This window comes from Zonotrichia leucophrys, chromosome 4 (assembly GCF_028769735.1).
Source record: "Zonotrichia leucophrys gambelii isolate GWCS_2022_RI chromosome 4, RI_Zleu_2.0, whole genome shotgun sequence".
Classification (NCBI taxonomy): domain Eukaryota; kingdom Metazoa; phylum Chordata; class Aves; order Passeriformes; family Passerellidae; genus Zonotrichia; species Zonotrichia leucophrys.
The window spans coordinates 48,316,656-48,342,905 of record NC_088173.1 but is presented as its reverse complement, the minus strand read 5'-3'; the positions used below and the strand labels follow the sequence as shown (position 1 = coordinate 48,342,905).

Here is a 26,250-nt window from a genome sequence, read left to right as displayed (position 1 = left end):
TCCCCTTCCCCCGCCGCGGGCTCCTCGCCTCGGCCGCCCCGGCTGCGGCCCCTCCGGCGGGCGCACGGCCGGGCATGTCCGCGGCGCAGGTGTCGGAGCGGCGGGGCTGGGGGGCGGCCCAGGAGCCCCGGCAGCCCGAGCCCGGCTCGCCCCGCGGCGAGGAGGCGGCGGAGGACGGCGGCCGGAGCAAGGAAGCCCCGGCGCCCAAGGAGAACGCGTGGACGCGGCGCAGAGCCCGGCGGGACAGCGCTTCCCCGCCCGCGGGGCCGGACGGGCGGCTCGCAGCGCAGGAACCAGGTGCGGGGCCGGCAGCGTGAGCGCGGCGCCTCCATGGCAGCGGGGCGGGTTTGGGGTTTTTTTGGCGTTTTTAGGAAGGAAAAGCGCGTGGCTGCCGGCGGCCGCGGAGCCGGGCCCGTGCGCGGCGCGGCGCGGCCGGGTTTGACATACATGGGCACGGCAGACAGCGCTCGGGGCGGGGGACACGGCCGGGGACAGCAGCGCCCGGCTGGCCGCAGCTCCCGGGGCTTGTGAGCTGCCACCCCGGGCCCGCGGTGACCTCCGGCCGGCCCTGGCGCTCGCAGGGAGGGCTGCTCGCCCACTCGTCTCGTTCAGCTCCTTCAGAAACGCCGCTTTGCCGCAGCTCCTTTTTGGCTGCTTGTGCAGCAAGGCCCTGGGAAGGATCCGTTAGCTGGGTTTGGCTTGCAGGATGGGGCTGCGGAGGCTCTGAGCACTGACCAAGGCAGACAGTGCGCTCGCTGGTGGGATTTGGTGTGTTTACATAGCCACGGGATAATTTCCTGGCCTTAAATCACTACATGGAAGATAAAGCTGCTTTATGGGCAGCACGCTGACATGGCTTTACAAAGCTGGTCGTCAAGGACCTAACTTGAAATTGCCAGGCTTTGTGCTTAGGCTAGCAAAGAGTTCCTAGAAGTTTGGAGCTTCTTGGAGTATTGTTCTTGGCTGCAAGTAAACTGCTGACCTCAAAATGAATACTTCAACCAGCGCTTCCCGAGAATTTCAATCTCAGCACTTGCTCACTTGCTCCTGAGGGCACCTGACAAACCTTTTTTGTGATCTCACAGTCACTTTTATCCTTGAATTAAACACGTACTTCCTTGACAAAGAGAAATATATAATTTACAGTTTCAAGGATACAGGTCATACAAACGGAGCCCACATTCCAGACCACAGAATTTCTTACTTGGCTGAAGAGCAGAACTTTTGGCAACATCTACATACCCATCTTTATTATCTGCACTGTTTTGTTTAGGTGTACTGACGCTCTCCTAAGTACCTGCTTGTGCCCAGCTTCCAAAATCCAGCTGGCTGGGCAGAAGCTTGTGGTCTGCTTCATGCATCAAAGGGGACTTGTCACTCGTTTGCCTTGCTGTGACAGCAATAGCAACAGTGCTGCATCAGAAGCAGTGGGAAAGCTGCTTTTGTTGTGTTAGCACCTTGAGTGCTTCACCTCGGTGAAGTTTGCTTTCCCAGCAAAGATAAAACACACAAATAGCTGTTGAAGGAAGGTGGAGGCAGCAAGCAGCGTGTTCACACACTGTGCACATTGTCTGCTTCATTTCATTATTTAGGGGAGCCTTATATTGTTTTTCTCCTGCAAGAAGTTGTGCCTGCCATTTATGGAATTAATAATTAAGCTGAGGAGTTGTACTAGAACATAATTTTCAGCGGCCAGGTGTGTAACTGAGCAAATAAGGGAGTCAGCGCTGCTGGCAGTGGCACTGGTGAAGAACACACACCAGGAGGGTGTGTTTTGGTTTGGCCACCTCCAGAAGCACCGTGAGGAAGCCACCACCATTCTTACCCTTGTAAAAGGCAAAGCAGCTGATCCTTGGTGGCTGTTTGAAGGAAGAAATTGCCATGTGCCTCCACCCGCAACAAGGGATGTATTTTGAAGAAACTAATTGCATCTTGGCAAAGCAGAATCTGTCACACTAGGCCCTGATGAATGTTGTAGTATGGAAATTAGTCATGTGAAATAATAAGTGGATGAGCAGAAGTACTCCTGGGATGGAATGTAGAACTATCCGTAAAGAGGATAATAAAATGTACAGGGATCTCACATCAAAGCAGGGGCTGGATCCTGCTAGACTTGTTGATCCTGGTGTAATTTGTTCAAAGTTTCCTGAGACGTGCACCTATGGTATGTTCAGTGATAGTTAGAGACTTGAGAAAATTGGCTCCAGCCTGTCATCTTTGGACTTTCAATTTAGCATGGGATTGGTTTGTGATAGAGGCAAACCTGGCTCTTGTTATGAAACAAACTGTTAATGTCACCTGATACTACCAAGAAAATGCAAAATTTTGGCCGAAGAATTTGGTCCAAGTGTTGTAGCTAGAGCTAATTATATTTTTGTCTCAGATACCATAGTGGGTTTTAGTCATTGCAGTAAACCAAACACCCAATGCAAACATACCTGAACTTTTCATGGTGTGTTTGTCACCACAGTTCGGTATTTCTGACCAAGAGTTGCATTAAACTTTGCTTTTAAGCAGAATAACTTCAGAAGCTACTTTTACATCCTCATCTGCTTTTAATTTGTGAGGAAAGACTCATATCAGGTATAAAATTGCTAGTGAAATGAATAGGCTTCTCTCTAGTTCAGGAAGAATTGTTTCGCTGAGAGAGTGGTTGAGCTTTGAAGCACACTGCCCTGGAGGGGTTCAAGAAATCACTCAGTGCCAGGGTTTGGTTGACAAGGTGGTGTTTGGTCAAAGGCTGGACTTGATGATCTTGGAGGTGTTTTCCAACCTTGGTGATTCCATGGTTCTAATCCTGGTGATGGTGGTTGGATGGAGTGAGCTTCAACAGAGGCTGCCAAGTGATGAAAGTTCTTCTGACGTGTCCTGCCTCCCCTTGCAGTGCCGAGCCAATGTATTGCAGTAAGTCCTCACTTCTTTAGTTGAAACTGTGAGTTTGCCATCCTCCACATAAAAAAGCACCACCCAGGATTGAGTGGCTGAAATAATTTTATTTCAAAAGTTCTCCCACCTCTTCACCTGATGAAACCTTCAGCACTGCCCTTTTTGTGAGGTTGAAAAAAGGGAATCTGAATGACAAGTTCTCAAGTTTTCATTTATATAGCTGATGTGGATCTCTAATGAGTTATTAGATGATTATTCAAAAGTTGTTCATGAATTTCATGAAAATATTCAGTGAAGCAAAATACTCGTGCTGCTGAAGTAGTTGAAGTGGGTTTGCCTGTTAGTGTGTGCTTGAATGATGTAGTTAATTAAAATAAGTGCACACTTCATTCTTTTATTTTGTGCTTATTGTGTTTATTTTGGGGTATCAAAGAGCACATTTTATCTGTTTGATATTTTGGTAGCAGGACCATTTCACTGTAGTGCTGTTGTGTAAATCAATTTGCTTTAGCCTGATAGTAAAACTGGTTATAAAGTACAGTTTAATGAAGATACATTGTGTTGCTATCAACAGCAAAACTTAGATGAGTACATTCATAAATTATCTGATTATCAACTCTTTTGGGTGTATTTAAGTCAGCTGTTCTCATTAGTTCTTATGAATTCATGGAGTGTTTTAATAGCAGTGTCTAAAATGATTCAAAGCATTATTAGAAGTTTCAGCCTTGACAATTTTTCCAACCCTAAAGGGATTAAAAATGTTATCAATACAAAGCTGCTGCCTGTATTTTAGTTGTACATAACAGCATGTGTAATTTTGTATAGCTGGTTTTTGTCTGGGGTTTTTGTTTCTAAACTGGAGACCTGTTATGAAACTGAAACCCACCTCCCTGTGCTATGGCATGTGCTGCATTTAACCATGAAAACTTTGGTAGAAATTGAGTCACAGGTTGCAGTTTTCTATGAAGAAGCTAAGAAAAAAAGGAACTGAGAAATTCAATTCAAAGAAAATAAATAGCATCATGGTGAATCAATCATGGATTGGGGATTTCCCCCCTATTGCTTGTTGTATTGAAAAATTGATGGGTTTTAAACACGAATAGGTGGAAGGATGCATAACTCACTGCCTTGGTTAATTGTTCAAATGTTGTGGAGATTGACAATCTAAAGTAGCTTTTGCTATAAAATTCTAGAACTCCTGTAGGGCAGAATGTTAGAATAGTAATTAGGATTTTTTTTTATTATTGTTTTGCAGAATTTCTACTCTAATCCATGCTGTGGATTTTAATTAATGATATTCTCCAAGGGATAATTTTTGTTACATTTGCAATAATTCATTTGTTAAAACAATAGATACAAGCATAGCTTACCTTGTTTAAAAATTGAATATACTGTCTAGTTTCAAACTGAGCATTGAAAGAAAAATATTGTACAAGTTCAACACACAGGCTCCAATAAAGTTTTGAAGAGCTGGGTGATTTTATCTGCTCCCTGAAGCACTTCTGGTATTTATGGGATGCTGCTCCTTCACAAAAGGGAACACACGTGCAGTCCAAGTAAAAATAAAACCTGAGCATTGTCTAGAGAGCCTCACAGCACAGTGTTTGTATCAAAAATCAGAATTAATACCACCTATATTAATAGGCTTTGCTTCTAGAAGAAATTGGCAATATCATCTTCCCTTTCCATCAGAAAAAATTACTTGCTGGCTGTTTATTTGCAGGGCTTCAAACCATCCTTTCTGCAGTCCCATTATTTGTGATCCTATTGTCTTGTGACCCTGTTGTGGTTGTGATCAGGGGTAGTTTGGTGAGAGCTCTTATGTACAAACTTTGCTCCTCCGCCATCCACTCTGCTTTTCCTTCTCTGGTGCTGTTGTCCCTGAGGATTGCTGCAGTTTTTGGTGGTTCCAAAATTCATCTTTGTCAATTTTCAGAGCTGTTGTTCCATTTGTGTTGACATGCTGCTCATGGCTTGCTTGTACAGCCTTGTCTTTCTGCAGGAGCTGCCTCCTGTTAGGATGTGGTCTGGTGGGAAACTTGGAAGAACCATAATAAAAGTGGCTCTGGAGGCTGATTTCTGTTTTGATCTGAATGCCATCTCTACTGGATGGAGCTCAGTCATTGAAAGATGATCATTGACAATTAAAATTCATAATTTATTTCTTTCTCTCACACCCTGAAAACTCTGAAACCAGCGAGTAAAATCATTGAAGAGCAGTGAATTCTTTCATCAGCACAGCACACCACTTATTAACAGGTTCCTTGTATCATACCACAGGATAAACCATTTTAATGCAGTTGTGTTGGAATTAACAAGTGAAATAGTTTATTTGGACTAAAAAGGCCATTTTGGGGTACCCAATGCTGCTATGGGATATTAAAACCAAGCCCCAGGGTGATGTTAAGCAGGGGGCTTTTATCTGAACATGTGCTTTGCGTGTGTCCAGGTGCTTTTTCAGGTGTTTTGTGGCTCTAGGCCTGTTTATGACAACAGAAAAGGTGTGAGCTGGGTAAGACCTTTCAGTGTTCTCATGTTATGTTCTTTCACTCTCCCACCCTCCTTCTTGTTTTTCCTTCCCCTTTATCTTCCCTTTCATGCTTCACACTGAAGTCCAGCTCCCACGTGATAAGCCCCAGAAAGCTGCCCAGGAAGGACCTGTTGGTAAATTTGGTTGTAAATTTGGTTTTCAGCATGGCTTTTTTAGCAGGACAAGGAACTTTGTGCAGGTGGGGAAGCACAGAGTGAGATGAGATCTCAAGTTCCAAAAGGGCATCACCCACCAGGCAGTGCATTGCCCAATATTTTCTTTTTGTTTAGCTTGCAAATACATCTTCCAAGTCTTGGATTACTCCATTCAGATAAGAGAGATTCCTTCAAACGAGTTGGGTCTCATTCTGCTCCATTCAGGCAGCTTTTCCTGCCACCTGGAATAAATTATATCCCATGACTAAGAGAGGGCAGCAGCAATGAGCCTTGCACTTGTGGGTGCCTCGCTACGCCCTGCTGACACACAGAGCAGTCCTTCAGCAACTGGAGTAAAAGTGCTGTCAGGTGGAAAAAGGGCTTCAGCCAGGTAATTGGACAGGGATGTGTGTTTACAGCCACTCAGTTTACCTGCATGGCTAATTGGCAGCTCTCTTGGAGAGAATTACAAATTTGTTTGCTGCTCCACCCCTGCAGTTGTTTGTCTTGTTTTGTAGAAGGGTAATTAGTTTACTACTGAGTGAAAATTAGGGTTGCATGGTCACTGTGTGTTTCTTAAAGCTCTCAGTCTGAAGTTAATTGAGATGTGTGGTTTGGCTTTGTTTTAAAAAGCAGATCTGTAGGAGAGGCAAAAACCTGCTGGCAAATGGTGGTCAGGATTCACTGGATTTGTGTCTGGTGAGATGTCCAGGTTGTAGGAAGCACATCCATGAAATTCATCACTGATATGGCTATAAATGATATTAAAATTGAGGCTGGAGTGTGGAGTACGCATTAGTTTGTGTTGTAACGTTCGCTGTGTATTCCAGGAAGCAGCCAGAGAGGCTTTCCAGAGCCACTGGGGCACAAGGGTGGGGTTCCCAGTGTGGAGCCCTGATAAGGGAGATTAGTCACTGGATGTGAAAGAGATAAGGCCTGAGGAGGTGATGTTATCCCCGTATAAAATAATCCACTTGTGATTTCACACATGTTCAGTGTTTCAATAAAATACCCAATGGGAGGTTTCCAGGAATGCCTGTGACTCCCTCTGTATGGGAAGGCATGCACTGGGAGAGCACTGAAGAAATTAAGAGATGGTTTCCTCTTGCTCAGGAGATCAGATGGGATCATTATTATAATGGTTAGGCTTTAACAAAGTAGTATTTTCCTCTTTGCATATTTTCCTTTGTTTGTTTTTTACTTTGGCTTGATTTTTGAGCTATATGGCTAAACTTTATTTGGCTTCTGAGTAAGTACTTAGAAAATTACTAGGAATTTGGGAATATATAATTGTTTTAATGTTTTTTTCCCCCTTGCTTGCATACTTATATATTTCATTAATTCTGCCCTATAAATATAGCTTTTAATAGGAGGACTTATTAAATGTCTATCAGGGATTTTCTTAGCCACTTGTTAGGTTGAAATACCAGCATTTTTACATAGCCTTGAACTTCTTAGTTGAAAAAAAAGTAGAAAATTAGTAGGAAAAAAAAGCTTAAATACAGAGTAAGGCAGCATCTTGTACACCTGGTTTGCAAGAGTATTTACCTTTATTATGAATGTGAGTTTTCAGTGTCATGTACTATTAGTGACTTTATTCACTAAAAAAGGTTCATTGGCTTTGATATCAAGCCCTCAGAAACAGTTTGGTGTAGTATGATAGAGCATGGCAGAGTTGTTAACACACACCTGCCTTATTCTTTAAAAGTGCAGCCTAATTCTTCACCTGAAAATGTTTTTTTTTCCTTTTCAGAACTACAAAATTCCACTAAAGTGATAAAAGCGGGAAAACCCAGGTCAAGAAAAAGCAGCAAGGTCTGTATTTTTGCTTGTATGATAAATAGCTGATACTGCTCTAATAAAAGGGTAGAAGATATTTTGGAGTTCCAACCAGAAGTGTTATGTTATGCCTTGGTAATAGAAAACAGAGAGAAATAAAAAAAAAAAGGGAAATTAAAATTAGGAGCGTTGCTAAATTGGTGTATGGATGAAGGACAAAGAAAGGCATTATTGTTTAAATAATCACTGGGATTCCATAAATATGTGAAGGGACTGCAAAAAACCCAGCATCACTTGAGTAGAAGAGATGCTGGATTGGTTTTGGAAATCCTCTTTGCATCTTATGTGATGAGTGTCCTTTATGTGCATAAAGTTACCATTACAGGAGACAGCAAGTCCTTTTATTGAAGCATTAAGTTCCTAAAATTTTGTACAGCCACCCCTTTTTAGGCTGGTAAATAGCTGTCAAGTTTTTCCAAAAACTGAAAGCCTTGAGCAGTAGACACCTTTTAATCACACATGTGTAGGACAACATTTAATCTGACAATTGTCTGATGTGAGCTCAAAACTCTTTCAAAAGTTGTGTGTTTGTTTTTCGTTGTATTACTTGCTTTTTTAAAAATAGCTACTTTTGACAGCTCTGCTCCAGGGGTTAGCCTGGCTCTCTGAGCCATGCCTGACATCTTTCCTGTGTTAAAAAGGGCTGTGCCTTTAAGGAATATAAACTGTTTGTCACTTTTTCAGGCTGATGATTTGGGCGATATCACAAGCTGGCCGACCCCGAGCGAAATAGCAAACAATGAAGTAAGTGTCCTTTGGAATCCTCAGGATTATTATTTTTTTTTAACCATGTTGGCTTATCTGTTTCATGCTGTACATCCCAGAATGTGCTTTGGGTGTTGTGGGGTTTCAGTAGAAGTTTTGTCAGTAATTCAGGATACTGGTGTGTGCTAACTGTCTGCGCTGGTACTGGAATTTGTTAGTGGTGTGCCACAGACATATGCATTAAATAGTGCCTTATTTTTTAACTCCACTGTTAAAGAAGTTTCATTTACCTTTTCTGATGTTTTCATCTGTTTATGCACAGATGAAAAGGCCTTTGGAGTCGTGAACATGCTGCCCTCTCTTGTGGCTCAGAGTGCTTAGTGCCCATTGTCTGAACACAATTTAGTTATTCTTAGTTACCTTATTCCTCTGATGTATTTTTCCCCTTCTGGGTTTTAAGCTAACATCTATTCTGTCAAATTATCCTCCTTTCTCTTTATCTCAAGTGATAAGTGCATAATGTATTTTAGACCTCTCTGATGCTATTTAAAAGGAGAGCACAGATTATTTCAAGTAGTGAGGTGCCATTTCACAGTGCTGTAGCTCTGCAGCAGCATCCCTGTGGTGCTTTTACTGTGTTCTTGGGCAGGAAAACCACAACATCTGGCTTCAACCACATGCATTTTATAGCTGAAAGGGTCCAAATTCATGTAGTGTCTGTAAAACAAAATAACATTCAGTTTGTAGTTAAATTTAGTTTATTTGTCTAGGGGAAGGCTTTGTGCTCAAATTAATTAGAGCACCCTACTGCAGTATCTACTGTATGTATTTCAGCAAGTTCAAAGCTGTCTCCACAACATAGGAAAATTCTTTCTCTTTAGCAGAAATGTCTGCAAAACGTCTCATGCTGCAGGTAAAAATTTATATCTGATCACAGAATGATTTGGGTTGGAAAGGACCTTTAAAGGTCTTTAGTCCAGCTCCCTCAACCCAAGTGGAAAGGTCATCTTCCACTCGATCAAGTGAGCTTCACCCAGCATGGCCTTGAATGTTTCCCAGGATGTGCCAGGGACATCCAACCTCTCTGGGCAACCTGTGCCACTGTTTCACCACTCTCATAGTGATAAATTTCTTCCTTTACCTTGTCTGAAACTCTTTTATTTTAAAGCCATTCCCCCTTTTGGTCTGTCCCCCTTTTGTAATCCCCAAAGACTTTCTTAATCTCAAAATTCATTTTATGCTGTTGCCATGTTAGCAGAAGATAACGCTGTTTATCAAGGGACTTTACAAAGAAAGACAATTCTTAAAGTTCACCCTGCTGAAGAGGCTGAGAACAGGAATAAAAAAAGAATTTTAATAGCTGAAGGAAATGTGCAGCTCCTGCTATCAGCAGCTGTACTGCCAGAAATAATTACCTGTGTCTCTTACAGTGTAAGACTGGAAGTCATAGTAAGAAGCCAACAAACAGAAGAGAAAAGGAGGAGAAATCTGATCAAAAAAGCAATAATGGAATCAAGGACAATCCTGAGGCAAAGCCAGATGGTCCAGCAGATAACACTAGTGAAGATGAAGCTCAAACTAATAACCAAAGGAAAAAAGGTGAGTTTAGGCACTGTGTGTAATGCAGCAAGGCACTGTTGATACAGCTGCATTGATTCCAGTTGAGGGACTCAATAAAACTTCTCATGATGTGCATTTGCTGGGTGAATACAGAATATATTGGTGTCTGCATGGAAGCCTCAGCCAGGCTGCCTCTCTCAGGGTTTGGAGCCTTCTGTTCAGTCAGATTTCTGGGGAAAAAGCAGCTCATGCTCTGCTCATCAGCAGAGTCCTTGGAGCTCTGAGGATTTCTGGAAGATTTTATCATGGCTGTACAAGCCATTTCTGTCTCTGATATCTTTGTTTCCCTCGATAGGTAGCACTGTGGTAAATTAACTTAAAAAAAATATATATATATATATATGTGTGTGTGTGTGTGTGTTTATGTGTTACTGCATATACACCAGCACTTCCATTTTCATGCTCTACTATTAGCATGATCATTTGAAAACAAAACCAGATTATTTGCTTTCTTTTGATCCAATCTATTACACTCAGAATGAGAAGCAAACCTCCTTTGGTCAGGAGATTGGAATAGGCTGGAGAAACAGCAGAAAGTGTATCAATATCAGTTGTTTTTTTCTTGCTTCCCTGCTGGTGTTTTTCCAGATCCTAAAGACCTTTGCTGTTCAGATTTATTAATCTTCCTATATACATAGATATGTATTTTAAAAACCTCTACTGCTTTAAATTTTTTCAGTCTAAGTGGAAATCTAAAGCAAAGCATTCCACTGGTAAAACATGTTTTCCTTTCCCCCCACCCAGTGCAGAGAAGACATTTTTTATGTACTTGTTATATTTCTTAGCCACAAAAGAATGGACCCCACAATACCGATCAATATTTTAGTTAAATAAATTGTTAATGGATACTTTAGGCCAGCCTGCAAATACAACAAAATAAAGCTTTGCTAATGAAACAAAATAAAGCTTTGATGCATGTGAATGAACTTTTGAATATCTTGAGGTGAAAGTACTGTACCACAGCTAAATTCTTAGGAAAATTTGTATGATTTGTAATTGAAATCTTTATTGTGGTGGTTAATTTTATATGTTTTATTTTAATCTCAAAGTTTCATATACAAGGTGTGAAATTATATAGCAAGGAATTTACTGTCTGTATTTAACACTGACATAGCTGTAAATTCTTGATCATAGAGCATCTGAAAAGCCATTAAATAAAGTGTTTGCCTTTATTTCTTATATTTGAGGTTTAGGTGAGGTTTCATTTCACTTTCAGAAATTCTTGTTTACTGCTTTGATTTAGTATTTGTAAGATATTAAAATTTCCATGTTAAATTTCTCCCGCTTTTTAAGATTTGAAATTTAACTGTTGCTAGTTTTGCAAGGAAGATTCTATAGAGTCTTTTTAGGAGCTGAAACCTCAAGTATTAGTATAATAAAGAGTAATATATTAACTTTTCAAGGTAACAAGCAGAAATGGGTGCCCCTGCACTTGGACGACGTGAGGTCAGACAGTCAAGAGAGAGTGGGCTCTCGAACGAGCTCCAGATTTGTGCTGGAAGCAAACAAGTTAATACCTCATAACAACAGAAGGAATGAGGCAAGAAGTAAGTGCTTCTCACTCTCTGGGTCTTGCTGGTGGTGGCAAATAAAGTGTAACATCAATGAGCTGGCAGTTTGTGTCGAAACTTAGGTAAAACCTGGTGTTTATGTTTGCCAGTGACCAGCAGGAATAGAATTATTATATTATATTCCCCTTCACGGCACCCTACACCATCTCATCCCACCATGTTACCATGCAGAAAGTTTGGAAAAAGGCCTCAGAAGGTGTCTGCTGAGCCCTGCTCTGCTGCTATTCCCACAGCTTGTTGCTACCAGAGCAGCTGCTTGTGGAGCTACACTTTGAACTCTGCTTTGGCAGTTCTGCTGATGTTGTTTTTTCCTTTGAGCTGGACCGATTCCCTCAGCTCCCTGACCTATTTCTCAGCACAGCCATGCAAAAAGCTGCACCAACACCACAACTGCTGCTGCTTCTGGTCCTCAGGTGCTGGGAACACAGCTGGTGAGGTGGCAGAAATCTTAGGCTGAGTGGAAGTTTGTTGGTTTAAGTTTGAAGATTGCAGTATACATTGCCAGTTTTGAATGTTTGCTCATTATAATAATTACTGGATGTTACTGATAAGGTATTTATGAAGTCATTTTAGGAACGTGGATGTAAGAGTTAGATCTGGATGTCTGAAGAGTGGATAGAGGTGGGGGGAGGATTTTTACCAGTTATCACTACTTCCTTCAGCAGTTTTTTATTAGGATGGTCAAATGACTGAAAGCCACATGCATATAGATTACATTCTCTGTAATATAATTACTGTAAATTCAGAGCCTTATTTGACAGGGCTTGAGTGTATGAGCACACATGTGTAGGGCTCACTAAAGCAAGATTTTTAATACAATTTTTAGTACATATCTTTAGCCAGTCCTTTGTTAAATTTAGCAGCTCTCAGTTTGATCCAGTAGGGTTACCAGAAAAGCTGTGGATGCCCCATCCCTGGAAGTGCTCAAGGAAAGGCTGGATGAAACTCTGAGCAACCTGGTCTAGTGGAAGGTGTCCATGCCCATGGCAGGGGTGGCTGGAACCTTTTGGTCTTTAAGAGTCCTTCCAACCCAACCATTCTGCAATTCTGAGATTCCCATCTCACTCCAGTAGTGGTGGGAGTTGTCCACAGGAGGAGACTGAGCTGTTGTGATAATTCCTTCCATCCCTGAGCTGCTCATGGGCACTGTGACCTCTGAGCTGGCACCAGGGTGTCCACCTGTGGAAACCCAGGGAATATTTCTCTGTCTCTGGGGTCCCTGACTCTCAGGGGAGCACTCACTTTGACCCTCATTCATGGAGAAAGTTTCCCAGACTTCAAGGTAGACTAAAATCCACAAAAGTGTGAAACAGATTATAGAGAGCAGTGTAGGTGTATCACTTAGTGAAAAATTGAGGGTTTGGGGTTTTTAGTGTGTTGTGGATGGCAGCAAGATGGAGGGCACAGGGTGTTGTCCTGGGTTTCTTCTTCATGCTGCTTCTTGCTGCTTCTTCATGGGTTTGGGTGGCATTTTGTAATTGGGCAGAAAAGTCCCCATTGCAGCTCTTTGGGATCAGTTCTTGGGTTAAAAGGGAAAATAATCTAGGTGTCAGTTCTTAATTGGACGGTTTAGTCTTAAAAGACCTTGTACCAAGAGATTGCTGGCTGTTTTGTGCCTTCTAATGAAAAGCTGCTGAACTCATGGTTGTGAGACTGTTTTACTGATAAGAAATAATAAGTCTGAACACGAAATATTGTCTCAAGTGCCTTCAGTCCAAACCCCAAAAAACCAACAACTGGTACCCTGGCACCCAGCTGCTTCAGAAGCATTTGGGGTTGACTGCCTGTCCATCCATTACCTCCTGAGCCCTCTGGCAGGGCTGGCACACCTTTCCTGCTCCTCTCCTGCAGCTTCTGAGGTTTCAGAATTCCTGAAACCTCAGCGTGGCTGAGGCTGTGGCTTGCCCGGGCTCAGGCTGAGAACTCTGGTGCCATGAAGGACCGTGGCTGGCACGGCCTTGGAGGCACCGGGATGTTTCTTTGTGACTGCAGGTGTTTATTTGGTGTTTTGTTGCTCTCCTGAAGGCTGGCGCCGCGACAGGGACAGGAGGGAGGACCACGACGAGGTGTGCAGCGTCAGGAGCGACGGCGGCCGAGGCTTCTCCAGAGGCAGAGGAAGGGGCAGGAGCAGAGGAAGAGGACGAGGCAGAGGAAACCCCAGCAGTATGCTAATCCAACAGATACCTGGCAAAAAACTATCAAAGCTATGGTTATAATGTTGGTTTTGTTTTCTGATCTTGTCATTTTTGTGTTCTCTTTTGTGTTGAAGTGACCTTTGACTATTCAGTTGGTTATCAAGAGCTGTATGGTGAAGGAATTGACCAAGTGTTTCAGCCTGAGCTTAACCCTGGTGTGATTTATTACTATGGTGATGGAACAGGAGTGCAGATGTACTCTGTGGATGAAGCACTTCTCAAGGAATATATCAAACACCAAATGTAAGTAGATTGCTTAATGTATAAATATTTTTGATAAAATTACTCATTTCAAACGGTGTTGAATCCTTTCTATCCATGTCAAATTGAAGATTAAGGCACTTGGGGTTAACTTTGACACCATTACTAGTGTCAACTCGAATTTATTGACTGGTGGGTGGAAAATCTTGAGTAATGGGGAGGAGTTTTAAGGAAGCTGTTTCTACATCTTGTGCTGTAGTCTGGCTCTAACTCGTATAACTGCTTGATTTATGGCACACAGCCCTCTTTATGTTGTCATGTAAGTGAGATATGGATGTCTCTGAGCTTGTGCTTTTGAGTACTGTTGGTCTGTTTTTGCCTGTAAAGCTCTTCTTGGGTGATGTTTCCCCCTATTTGCTCTCAATTTCACTTTGAGAAGTCTCGTTAGTTTGATGTTTTCAGTGTGTTTCACCTGAAACATGTAACTGAGAGAGAGAGAGTAGTTTTGCAATGAAACTTGATTTTTCAATAATCTGAAATGTTTACTTTCTCGTGTATACCATTAGGCAATGAGAAACCATCTGGAAGACTGATTATCACCAGGAGACAAGTCTAAAAGGGCCTGGAAAGCACTAGTTCATTTTAAAGAGACAGTTTCCACCACTGGCAGATATTTCATCCTCTGTACTTGCATTTCTCAGGATGCCTCTGTGGTGGTTTTTGATTGCCCTCGTGTTCCGTACAGCAACTTGCTCATTTTATTCTCGCTTCTTTTGTTACAGTTGACGCAAAAAGGAAGAGAAAAAGCCTCTTTAAAGGGCAGAAAGTATCTGACATGTGGCTATCAACTTCAAAACTTCTATTGCAGTCTTTTTTTGCTCTTGCTGCCAGGCCCCTAGGAGACCTGACAGTGGACATGTACCCCCATGTCAGGATATTCGGCCTTCACTGTGCTCAGACAAGTGGGGGAGGATCACAGCCACTCCACTGTTGGCCAGATTTCTGGGCATGCAGTGTAGAATCCAGACCTGCTAAGGTAGGACATGCTGATGTCCCCTCTGCTGAGAAAAAAATGTCAGTTACAGCACTGGTCACACCTGGCTTTGGGTATTTTGGTATTCCCTTTTGGCACCGACACGTTGGCAGGTGTTGGTAGAAGACTTGGCATGGCCACTGGTTGCTTGCCTGCTGTGAACTCCTAAGGCTTTTGGTTATGGAGTTTGCTTTCCATGAGAGGGAGATTCCTGAGCAGATTTAGAACAGAACTTCACTACTTTATTCTCCCTAGACAAAAAAAAAAAAAAAAAGTGTTTTTTATTTATTCCCTTCTTTTATCACATTAATAATGATGGGAAACAGACTTTATTCTTCAGTTATCTGTTATTAGCCTCTAGATTGGGGTGGCTTTGTCTGCTTTTCATAATTTAGTTATAAAATATGAAAGTGACTATGCCAAAGAAGGAAATATATATAGAATAAAGATGCACAAAATTGTTATGTCTCAGAGATCCTATTGGAGTCCAAGATAAATCAGGATATATTAAAGAAGTGAGATTGAATCCTATTGGATGAATAAATTTTAAAAGTTTACCTGCTTCATAAAGGAAAAATATTAGACACTGTCCAACTGAGTTGATGTGTAATTACAGGAAGAAACACATTGCTATCAAGCAATTTGTGCTTGTCCCAAGAACCGGCTCCATGTACAAGAGAGTAAAGTTTGGATTGCACACAAAAATATCTTCTATGTTTTTAACCAGAGGCTGAAGTTGTCAGCCTGAAAAGTTTCAGTGCTTAGCAGCTCCTCATTCTGCAGCATGCAGCAGAACTCCATTTAAAAAGTCCTCTTGCTTTAGAAAATAAACAAATCCAAGTTCAAACAACAATTCAAGAATAAGGAAAGGGACTCTGAGGAAAAGGCAGAAGAGAAAAGCTGGAGGGGGTGTGTGTGTTTAGGTTTGTCCCTCTACTTGGAGCAAACTTGTGCATTGTCTTCATTTATCATTAATGGTCTTTCACATTCCTTTTTCTAGAGTGATGGACATCAAGTGAGGCAGTTTGAGTCAAGTTCAGTCATTGTCCATTTCTGCTTGTGGAATTTTTAACTAGGTGAATCGTTACAGGATTTTACCTTTACTGTATGATTGTAAAGGTAACACCAGTAAAATGTTGGTTTATGGCCTTTGTGCTTGCTTATCTTCTAGGGAGGGGAAAAATACCGTAGCAGCTCAGAACAGTAGATAGGATATTCTTGAAAGAAACTATCTCTTTGTGCCCAGTTGCTTCACTGATCATACTTGGCTCTGAGTTAGAGCTTAATTCTCCAAAAGCCTTGTTCTCTTCTCTGTTTGCTTTGATTTAATAGCAGTGTTTCCATTTGTCCTGTCTTGTCCAGCATTGAGACTAAATTCATTCTGTCGTGGAGCTGAGTGTTGGTCAGAGCACGGTGCTGATACTGCCAAGGGCTCAGGGTCCATCCCTGCATGGGCCTTTCACTTGAGAGCTGGGTTCCAGGATCCTTGTGGGTCCTTCCAGCTCAGAATATTCTCTGTGTGATCTGTGTGTTTCATAGAGCCAGCTTTTCCTTCACTTTCCTTCAGGACAAAAAATTAGAGAAAGAAATGGTGTCAAGGTGCTGCTGGGGTCAGTGATGGCATCAGAGTGCCCTGCTCTTGGAGACTTTTTGGCCTTGATCCCAGCTTCAGTGGAGAGACTTGTTGTTTTATTCTGTTTTGAAAGTAGAATGATCTTTATTTCCATTTGCATGTGCAGCTCTTTTCCTCAGCATTTTAATACCCTCTCATTTTCTTTTGTGTGCTGCCTCTATTTTTGTCATACAATTTGAACTGCTTTCCATTAAGTCTTTCCCTACCTGTGTTTTCCTGAATGTGATGAGGAGTTAGCCTTCCTTGGATGTACTGTGCAAAATCATGCTGTGGTGTGTAAGCTCTATGAAAGGCCTGGATTTCAGCTGCCATGTCAATTGAGGGGGTTTTCCATTCTTTTCCATAGGACCTTTTCTCATTCCCTTGCTCTGTGTGACAGATTATGATTTGAATTCTTTGCTTTTTGTCTTCACTAAGTATAAAACATCTTTGACACGCGGATTATTTCCTAGAGCGGCTTCATTGTTGAAAGTTTGTCTTTCTGCTGTTTGTCCCTCATCTCTGTGGTATTACCAGAGTCCTGAAATGTCCTTGTCCTTCAACATCATCCATTCTTTAAGGCTTTTTTCCTCCATGAACTTGTGCCTTTTTTTGGTACAGTTTCATGCCAAATCCAACATGATTTTGTTTTCTCATCTTCCCACAAGCATGCTCGATGGTTCAGGGTATCTATCTGTGCCTCAGCACTCAGATAGGACACTTAAGCCTTCCAATGCACTGGAAACTGGGACAGTAAAAGATTATTCAGTTCAGGAGGAACTGGTACTGCTGTGTGGGACTGCAGTTCTTGTCCTTCATCTCTATGGGGGCCAAGACAGTGTTGTTCCCTTCTGTCCATGTAAGTAATGAGAGAGGGGGTGGGTGAAGGAAAACTGGAGAGTAGTTTTTGGTTGTGCAAATGTCACAAGGCTTTGGTTTTTATCCCTCTGTGCTGTACTGAGTCATAAATCTGTCTTAACCTTGCTGCTCTCTGGGTCTTCCGCTGAAGAATGGTTTTGTTGATGTCAAAATACTCTGGTTTTTTAATGGAAGCCTTTAACAAGGAATCTAGGTTGCTGCTTTAGGATTTTCTTTAATCATAGAGTAAGCTCAGGTTTGTGTGTTTTGTTCTGCAGTGAGTATTATTTCAGCACAGAAAATTTGGAGAGAGATTTCTTCCTGAGGAGGAAGATGGACCAACAAGGATTTCTGCCTGTGTCGCTGATCGCCAGTTTCCGTAGGATGCAAGCTCTGACCACGAATGCTGCACTCATTTTGGAGGTAAAATCATTCAGAAGCACGTGTTTGAAAAGTTCCTTGGTTAATTTTGTGCTTTCAGAGCTTCATAGCTTCAGAACTATGCAGTTAAGAAAAATTTTTTCTTTGTAATGAAAAGGATTCTATAATGAGGCTATAAGTAGCCAAGTTGGTGTTTATTTTTTTTTTCCTTGTTTGATAATTTTAATGATATTATATGCTTGTCACACAGGCCCTAAAGGACAGTACAGAAGTTGAAACTGTGGATCAGAAACTAAGAAAAAGGGTTGATCCAGAAAAGTGGCCAATTCCAGGTCCTCCTCCATGCAACCTGCCTCCAACTGACTTTTCCCAGCTCATCAATTGTCCAGAATTCATACCAGGCCAAACTTTTGGCTCTCATACTGGTAAAGGATTTATTTTACAGAAACATAAGTTTAGGGCTGTCTGTCTAGCTTAGGAAATTTGCCTCATGATACTGATTTCATAATAGAAGTTGTACTTTTGGTAATGGTTTATTCAGCTGCTCTGCTTGCCAGCCTTGCACTTGCCAAGTCACATGGCTGATGTGAAGTAGATTAAAAATGTCTCTTGTGTGTTATGGCTGTGACCATTCCCCAGGATATAGAATGGTGGGCTACAGTGGAATTAGTAATAGTAATCTTAAACAAGTCCTAAACTCTGCTTCATTTTTGTGGAAGTTCACTCTTTATTTGGGGCATCCTTGTTTTGGATGGGAAACTCATTCATATTTTTAATAGGGAGATGCATTTGTTTGCTGACAACCCTTGGCAAGGGAATCGTTTCCTAAAATGTTGGCTGCAATTAAATGGGAAGAATGAAGATGGAGTTAGGCAGCCATCCACAGAGCTAGAGAAAGACACAGAGAAAACAAGATCCTAATGATCCTAATGATGCTGCTCTTTTTTTTCTCCTCAACAACACATAATGTCTCACAGGCTATGAGGAAATTTTCTGTGGGAATAAATTCTTAGAATTGATTTTGTTCTGAAATGCTGAGTGAACTGTGAAAAGCTGTCTCTTAAAAATGAAAAATTCTTGTGTTTATCCAGAGAGGTAGAAAAATGGTAGCTGTGGTTAAAAAGAAAGACCAGTGAAACACTTGAAAAACAAACAAAATAGAACCAAAGCAGTCCACAACAGGAACTGAACTACTGTTTTCTACTGCCAGAGTCTGCACCAAGTTCTCCAAGAGTGGGGAGCCCTCTGAGTCCAAAGGAAAACGCTGAATCAAGTCATTTTCAGACAATGTCTAAAGGACTGTCTACAAGTTTGCCCGATTTGGACTCTGAACCTTGGATAGAAGTGAAGAAGAGGCATCGTGCATCCACTGTCAAGCTGAAGGTAAAATCCAGAACCTTTGAGTTATGTTTAAATAAACAAATGCAAAACCAACTTTGAGGTTACACTATAAACCAAGGTTTAAACATCTTAACATATATGATGCTTGAGAATGCAACAAAGTTTGGAAAATCATTATCCAATTAAAATGTAAAACCTTTTCCAACTTAGGAGACTGTTCCTGTACCTGATCAAACACCAGACCAACACCAGCCACCCCCACCTCAGGAGGAACAAGAACAGGAAGAACTTGAATTTTTGTTTGATGAAGAGATGGAACAAAATCAGTGTCGGAAAAATAAATTTACTGATTGGTCAGATAGTGATTCTGATTATGAAATTGATGATCAGGATGTAAACAAGATTTTAATTGTAACACAGACACCACCATTTGTGAAAAAACATCCTTGTGGAGACCGTGCTGGCAACCGTGCGTGCCGTGCAAAAATTACATCAGAACTTGCTAAAGTCATTAATGATGGCTTGTACTACTATGAGCAGGATTTGTGGATGGATCAGAGTGAAAATGATGCCATGATGAAGGTAATTCTCTTCAATTTTTGACTAGAAAACCGTGCCTGTCCAGACAGTTTCCACATTAATTTCAGCCTTCTGCTGTGTAGTTGTAAAATGCTACAGCAAAGTGACAGTAATTTGCAGGCCTGCTGAATCGTCTTTACAGTTGAAAGCAAACCTAAGTTTTGCCAGACTTGCAAAAAAACCAGACTTGACCAAAAACACTGAATGAATATTTTTTTGTAACATTTTGGAGATGGTTCAAGTTTTCCAATGTTTTCTTGTTCTGTGAGTTTATTTCATAACAACTGCAAACCCTTACCCAGAGGGGAAGGGGGGTACATGAGAGAGAGATGAGATGATGAGAAGGAGTAATTTTAAAATAGTTTTATATTAAGGTTCTGTTGGCCTTGTGGTTTGTTAGAACAATAGTTAGGATGAAGTTTATCTAAACACTGAGTGGTGAGGGAAAGGGGCTTCATCTGTGCACAAAGAGGGGGAAGCAGCTGCATGGACAAATGCAGCATGTCTGCACAAAAGCTAGATGAGAAAGGTGGAAAAGCTTGTTGAGAATAAGAGCAAGAAATAAAGTGGATGGAATTTAGAATAAATAGAATTTAGAATACAGATTAGAATGCACCAAGAAAACCAGCAAAAATGAAGAGGGCAGTGAGAAATAGCAAACTGCAAGGCAGAATTTTTCCTTTTTTGTTGTTGGTACAGACTTGACAATGATTTGATGAGATTTTTCACACCCACCATGGACATGCCCCACCTGAGACAGGTGTGTGGGTACTTGTGTATCAGTTCTGGCTTATTTTCTCTTCATGAGATGCATCTGTCTCTCAGGATGGTATCTATTGCCCTGCTTTGCATTTACAATTTGCTTTCTCTAATTCAGCAAGAGATTGAGAACTTTAAGAAGCTGAACCTCATTAATAAGGATGAATTTGTTAGTCTTGCACCAGAAACTGCTGATCCAATCCAAGAAGTTCCTCCAAGACCTCCAGGGTTACAGAGAGGTAAGTATGGAAGTATTTGTATTTCAGAATCTCTGTAATAAAGAACAACTCTGTAGGAGTTTTGGCTCTTTCTGCCTGTGCAGTATTTTAATTTTGGTTCAGTTTGCAGTCTGAGGGGGCTTTTTCTTTGCTAATTTTTCAAATTGCCAACTGTTCACGGGTAGTGTGGCTTCAGTTGAATGACAAGAAGCTGGTGCTCGTTCTGCTTTGTTGTCACTCTCTGCCAGCACCAGGTGCTCTTTGTTTGGTTTGGAATTTACAATGTGTAAAGTTAAACCGAAGCTGTGAAACATTTTATAGAAACCAGCATTTTTTATGGGATACATACGGATGGAAGGAAATGAGATTAGAAGAATTTACTACTTGTGTCATACCATTTCTGAGCAGTCCCAACATCCAAATCTTATCTCTGGTGGTATTTCTGATACTGTGATACTGTTAACATTTACTGGGTTACATGCTAATAGCATCTGTAAAGGAGATCAGTAAAACCACCTCACTTTCTCCTGCCTGCCTCCACATTTAGCAGAGGAGCTGGCCTGCAATTTCCCAGGTGCTGAAGCACTTCCCACAGCAGGAATGGCTCGCTCACTGCCAACAGCAGTCCCAGATTCCCCCCGTTTCCACCCTGGCTTCATCCCACGAACACCTCGCACCCCAAGGCTCCAGGACCCCAACAAAACACCCAGGTTCTACCCTGTGGTTAAAGAAGCAAGATCCTTTGATGTAAAGGTAAATGGAAAAACATATTTAAAAGTAAAACCAAAAGAGCAAAAGCCTATAAAACTCATGTTTGTGTGTGTACAGTTTAACAAAAATTAAAAGGCAAAAAGTTAAATGCTTCTACTCCTATTGCTTAACTCCAAAATATTTATTATACTCATTTATTTCTATTTAATGCTTTTTGAGTCTTCTTCCTTGAAAGTCCTTACTGAAAGTAGTGTAGTGCTTAAGACTTTTGATTACTTACATAAGACTAATCTTCAGGTTATGAAACTCTGGTCTTGTGACTTTGTAACTTGTTAGATAACAGAATAGAAAACAGATTAGATGTCTGTTTTAAAAGGGAGACAATGAATGGAGTCAAATTAGGGAAATAAATCCTTCATTTACTTTCTTAGGCTCCAAGAAAAAGAAAAACTCGCCACAGTACAAATCCTCCCTTGGAATGCCATGTTGGTTGGGTGATGGATTCCAGAGACCACAGGCCAAGAACTTCCTCTGTGAGGTAAATGCTGTTGCTGTTACTCAAAATTTATTTGCAGGTAGTTCTCACTACTAATGGAGAAGCAGGCTATAAAAGGCAATTTATAAATACAATGGAAGCAAGAAAAGAATGATCAAGAAAGACAAAAACATGGAATGCAGAGCTGTCTGGAAACAAGCTAGGCAGATTGGTGTTCACAGTTTTGTCTGATCCATGATGCAGCAGCAGTAATGTTACTTGAGGCACTGATGATCACTTCAGCGGTCATTTAAAATCAAGCAGGACAGTAATGTTTAATTATTGTCCAAAGCTGTTTTATTTTTGCCATATTGGCACAAAATCTGATTTTCTTGAGGGGCACCCAAACCCAGGTGCAGTGCAGCCGTCCCCAGGTGACCGCACTGCAGCTCTTGTGCGGCTCAGGGTGGGTGAGAGCTGACTCTGCAGAAAAGGCCACAAATGTGTTGGGTTTTTCCTCCAGCAGTTCCAATGCCTCACCTTCAGAAGGAGCTCCACTGGCAGGATATGGCTGTACTCCAAATTCTCTTCCCAAATTCCAGCACCCATCTCACGAACTGTTAAAGGAAAATGGCTTTACTCAGCAGGTGTACCACAAATACCGGCGGAGGTGTTTAACAGGTAAGCTTCCTAAAACTTTTAGAAGCTTCCAGGTGTTGTCTAAAACCAGTTTTCTTCCCACTGTTCCTCATCCTTGGGAAAGGCAAGCAAAATTTATTTGGTACCTCTGTTTTAGGAACCCTGCTTTCCATTTAACTTTACATTCCCTGACAAAAAAATTCACTCTCAAATCTGAAGTTACCAGAAAATCTGGTGTGTTTTTTTTACTAAAGACAAGACACTTTAAAATAGTCTGGTGAAATATTAAAATAGTGCTTTTGTTCTTCCCTTTCTTTTTTTTTCTTCTAGAGAGGAAACGGTTGGGAATTGGCCAGTCCCAAGAAATGAACACACTTTTTCGTTTCTGGTCCTTTTTTCTGAGAGATCACTTCAACAAGAAGATGTATGAAGAATTCAAACAGCTTGCTTTAGAGGATGCAAAAGAACACTACAGGTATTTTTTCCTGAGGCCTTGCCATTCCTTTCAATGACTGTGGAGTTTACATACATCTGCAGTGAACCTTTTTAGTACTGCACCTGACTTTTTGTAAATCTTTAACATAGCAGTGTGTATAAATTATTTTAATAGCAAAAATCAGTACAGAATTGTGCTGTGCAGATGAATAGCTGGCTGTGCAGCATTTCCTGACTGGTAATCAGTTCTGAATTCTACAAAATCCTGTAACATGCGGACCATGACGAGTCAGTTCTGTACTAACACTCCTCACATTCTTCCTTCTGTAGGTGAAGATATTCTTAAACCTCATTTTACTTGTTCAAACTGGTTCTTGCCTCACAAAAATCCCAAGAAAATGACCACAAAGGAAATTGTCACTGCCCTTTAGTTCTTGGATGGAATTCCCTTCCTTGCACCCAGTTCCCCACCTCTGTTTCTCTGAGACAAAGAGACAAGGTGGATTTTTGTACCTCTCTCTTCTGTTCCAGGTACGGCTTGGAATGCTTGTTCAGATTTTACAGCTATGGCCTGGAAAAGAAATTCAGGAAAGAAATATTTGAGGATTTCCAACAAGAAACAAAGAGGGACTATGAAGCTGGTAATTATCACAGGCCTGTCACTGCTCACAATGTGGTAACATTAGTTGAGGATAATCCCAATTCCTTGGCACTGACCTGTTAACTAACCAAGAACAGCTTTTATTCATATTCTTTTTATCTTCAGTTCTCTTAAAAATATAGTTACCAGTGAATAATTAAGTTTATAATTAAATTTGACCTTTGCAAAGCAGTAAAATTATCTTTTCCTGTTACTAGGTCAGCTGTATGGACTGGAAAAATTTTGGGCTTACCTAAAATACTCTCAGCACAAGACTCCAGCTGTTGACCCCAAACTGCAAGAATACCTGAGTAAATTTAAGAGATTGGAGGACTTCAGGGTGGATGTAAGTTTCAATGCCTATTTTACATAATATTTGGTGTATTTTCGTTGTAAGGTAATCTGAGAGCAGTGCTTGGTTTCATGAAATGGCAGCGTCGTAAATTCAAAGAGCGTAATCCTTTCAGTCCTACAAGTCTGTGGGGAGGTAAAAAATACCTGGCTTTATGGCAAAACACTTAACAGGCTGCCCATGTTTCTTTTCAGCCTCCTCTTGGTGAAGAACCTGGCAGGAGGAGAGCAGGTGAGGATTCAGGACACCACAGACATCAGCCCAACTTTTCCAAAACCCTTCCCACCACCAAACCCACCGCTGCCTGTCAGTCCAGGCCACTGGGAAGCGTTTCCTCTGGGAATACTGTGCAAGCCACAAAATCTATAGAAAGTGATGTACCAGAAAAATAAGACTTTGGATGAGCTTGTGCCCTCGAGAATCAACTTTGGCATCACTCCCCTAATCTGGAGATCTTCAAGGCGAGGCAGTCTCTACTGCGTGATTAAAAATGTGGGAAGACAGAGGATGGGATGCTCTTTTTTGCAGGATATAGCTCCAAAACACTTGCCCTAGGAGAGTTGCTCTTGGTTATGGGATCATTGGAAGGATGCTAGGGAAGATTCTTTGGCTTCAGTATTGCTTTCCTCAAGCTTTTGTTTACAAAGAACTGCATTCCTTGCATATGCAAAAAAATACTTCGAGGGATGCCTTACATTTCAGCTCAGATTTCTTAAAAAAAGGTATGATGTATACCCATGTTATTTACTGTGCTTTCCTTACCCATATTTCCCTGTTATTTGTATTTTACCAAAGCAAAAAAAAAAGATTACATTATATGTAGAATATTAAATGGAAAGGAAGGATCTATGGGACAGGTTTGCTTTCAAGGCTAACTATCAAAAAGTATGTTTTTCTGCAAAAGCACATTGGAGAACATGCAGCTGTATATGAAACTGCATTTCTGGATTCTATTTAGAGTTTCTATTTTTTTCAGGGTCTCCATAGTTAGTATTTTATTAAGTATGGAGTTTGAGTGGACATAACTGGGATAGTTTTGCAGGTATTTCCTTCAGTGCTGGTTCTTTAATAACTCAAGCAACAGAAAACTACAGGGGAAAATTGAGCTTTTGATTTTGTAGTGTCTTAAATTAACATTCAGTATCTACAGTTTGTGCAGATTGTTAAAATAGCCAACTATTCATACTCTGGGCTTGAGAGGTGTCTTCATTTGAATTCTCTTATGATTATGAAGTCTAGCAGGAGAACCGTAATTTTGAATTTTATTTTTTCTCCATTCTTCAAGTAAGAATTAGTTTGGAGGGAAAGGAAGTATTCCTTGTAAATTTTAATTTTAATTTGCTTTGTTTTGCAATATCTGAATGAAGTTCTGCTTAAATTGTGCTCGCTAAGCCTAAGTGATTTCAAACAGGTCTCAAGACAATTTCACTGAATGTAAGTTACTCAAATACAAATCCATTTTTGTAGCTGAAAGAGGGGGATGTTTATAACCTGTCATGTCTTATTAACTTCACTACTTTGTTTTTAAAGACTCAAGAAGAACCAAGTGAATAACTTCTCTTCTGGGATAGGTGAGAGGAATTCCAGCTTTTGGTTAGTTAACTGCAGAATTACTTCAGTTAATTTAAAAAAAAAAGTTATAAAGTGATATCTAGCACAGATGCCTTAAACTGACTGCACAGCCATAGATGGAGCTTTAAACTAACAGCTCGCAGAAGTTATAGTGAATCTGTTAATTTTTCAATCACTGTGCTGTGAATCTCACTGAAACAAATGATGGATGTTTGCATTGAAAGGAGTGGATGGTAGCAGTGACTTTCCCCACAGTTTCTACCATTTCAGCACAAAATCCAGCCTTTTGTCAGTGGCCTGTTCTAAAGAAATTTAAATGAACACATACCAAGATTTGAAGTAAATATTCTATAAATATGCTGAAGTGACACATCTCAATCCTGTGTTTGATCCATGCCTTTTGCTACCCATGAAAATGCGAATGTAAATTTGGATTGAAATTGTATATACGAGTAATAAATTTAAGATATTTCAATTTTTCATTGGAAAATGTGCAGATTAAGCTTTTAGTGTGTGTAATTTTGTGATATCTTGAAAAATTTTATAAAAACAACAAAAAACCCTAACAGTGTTGGATATCAAGTTTTTTTTTTTTCCCCTAAAAGTATGAAGAAAAACAGCTTGAAAGAGTGGAAGGCTGTAGATTTGCATGGGAATTTCTGCTGCACTGAGGTGTTGCCTGGTAAAGGCAGAAGTGCTTCTTGGAATGCAAGCCAGCTTTCTTCAAAAGAATCCAGAGAAGAATATTGATTTATTTTTGTCATATGATTGGATATTTGTCAAAAATATGCCAGGTGAATGATTAACATGGGGCAGGGCAAGGAGAGTGAATATTTCACCTGCTGTCCCTTTAGTGAGCTGGACAAAACCACCACCTCATCCATCCACAGCTCTGGCTGCCTCTCAGGAATGCCCCTTTTACTTCCTCCAGGCTTGAATCTTC

General features: G+C 41.0%; 1 protein-coding gene across 2 annotated transcripts; it reads left to right on the top strand.

The window, feature by feature from the left end:
- Window positions 1-25,867, top strand: LARP1B (La ribonucleoprotein 1B). Of its 2 annotated transcripts, XM_064711570.1 has the most exons (19): window positions 1-297; window positions 7,325-7,386; window positions 8,095-8,154; window positions 9,546-9,714; window positions 11,139-11,282; window positions 13,332-13,469; window positions 13,576-13,744; window positions 17,484-17,628; window positions 17,837-18,011; window positions 18,797-18,969; window positions 19,138-19,509; window positions 20,384-20,504; window positions 21,031-21,236; window positions 21,626-21,732; window positions 22,193-22,350; window positions 22,639-22,783; window positions 23,275-23,384; window positions 23,602-23,729; window positions 23,930-25,867. In XM_064711570.1, exons 1-19 carry the CDS (start codon window positions 75-77, stop codon window positions 24,125-24,127), a joined length of 3,003 nt encoding a protein of 1,000 aa, XP_064567640.1. In that variant the 5' UTR covers window positions 1-74; the 3' UTR covers window positions 24,128-25,867. The 2 variants fall into 2 exon arrangements, with proteins under 2 accessions (XP_064567640.1, XP_064567641.1); XM_064711571.1 differs by lacking the exons at window positions 1-297; window positions 7,325-7,386; window positions 8,095-8,154; ... (2 more) ...; window positions 13,332-13,469; window positions 13,576-13,744 and adding an exon at window positions 14,492-14,738.
- Window positions 25,868-26,250: the final 383 nt, after the last annotated feature.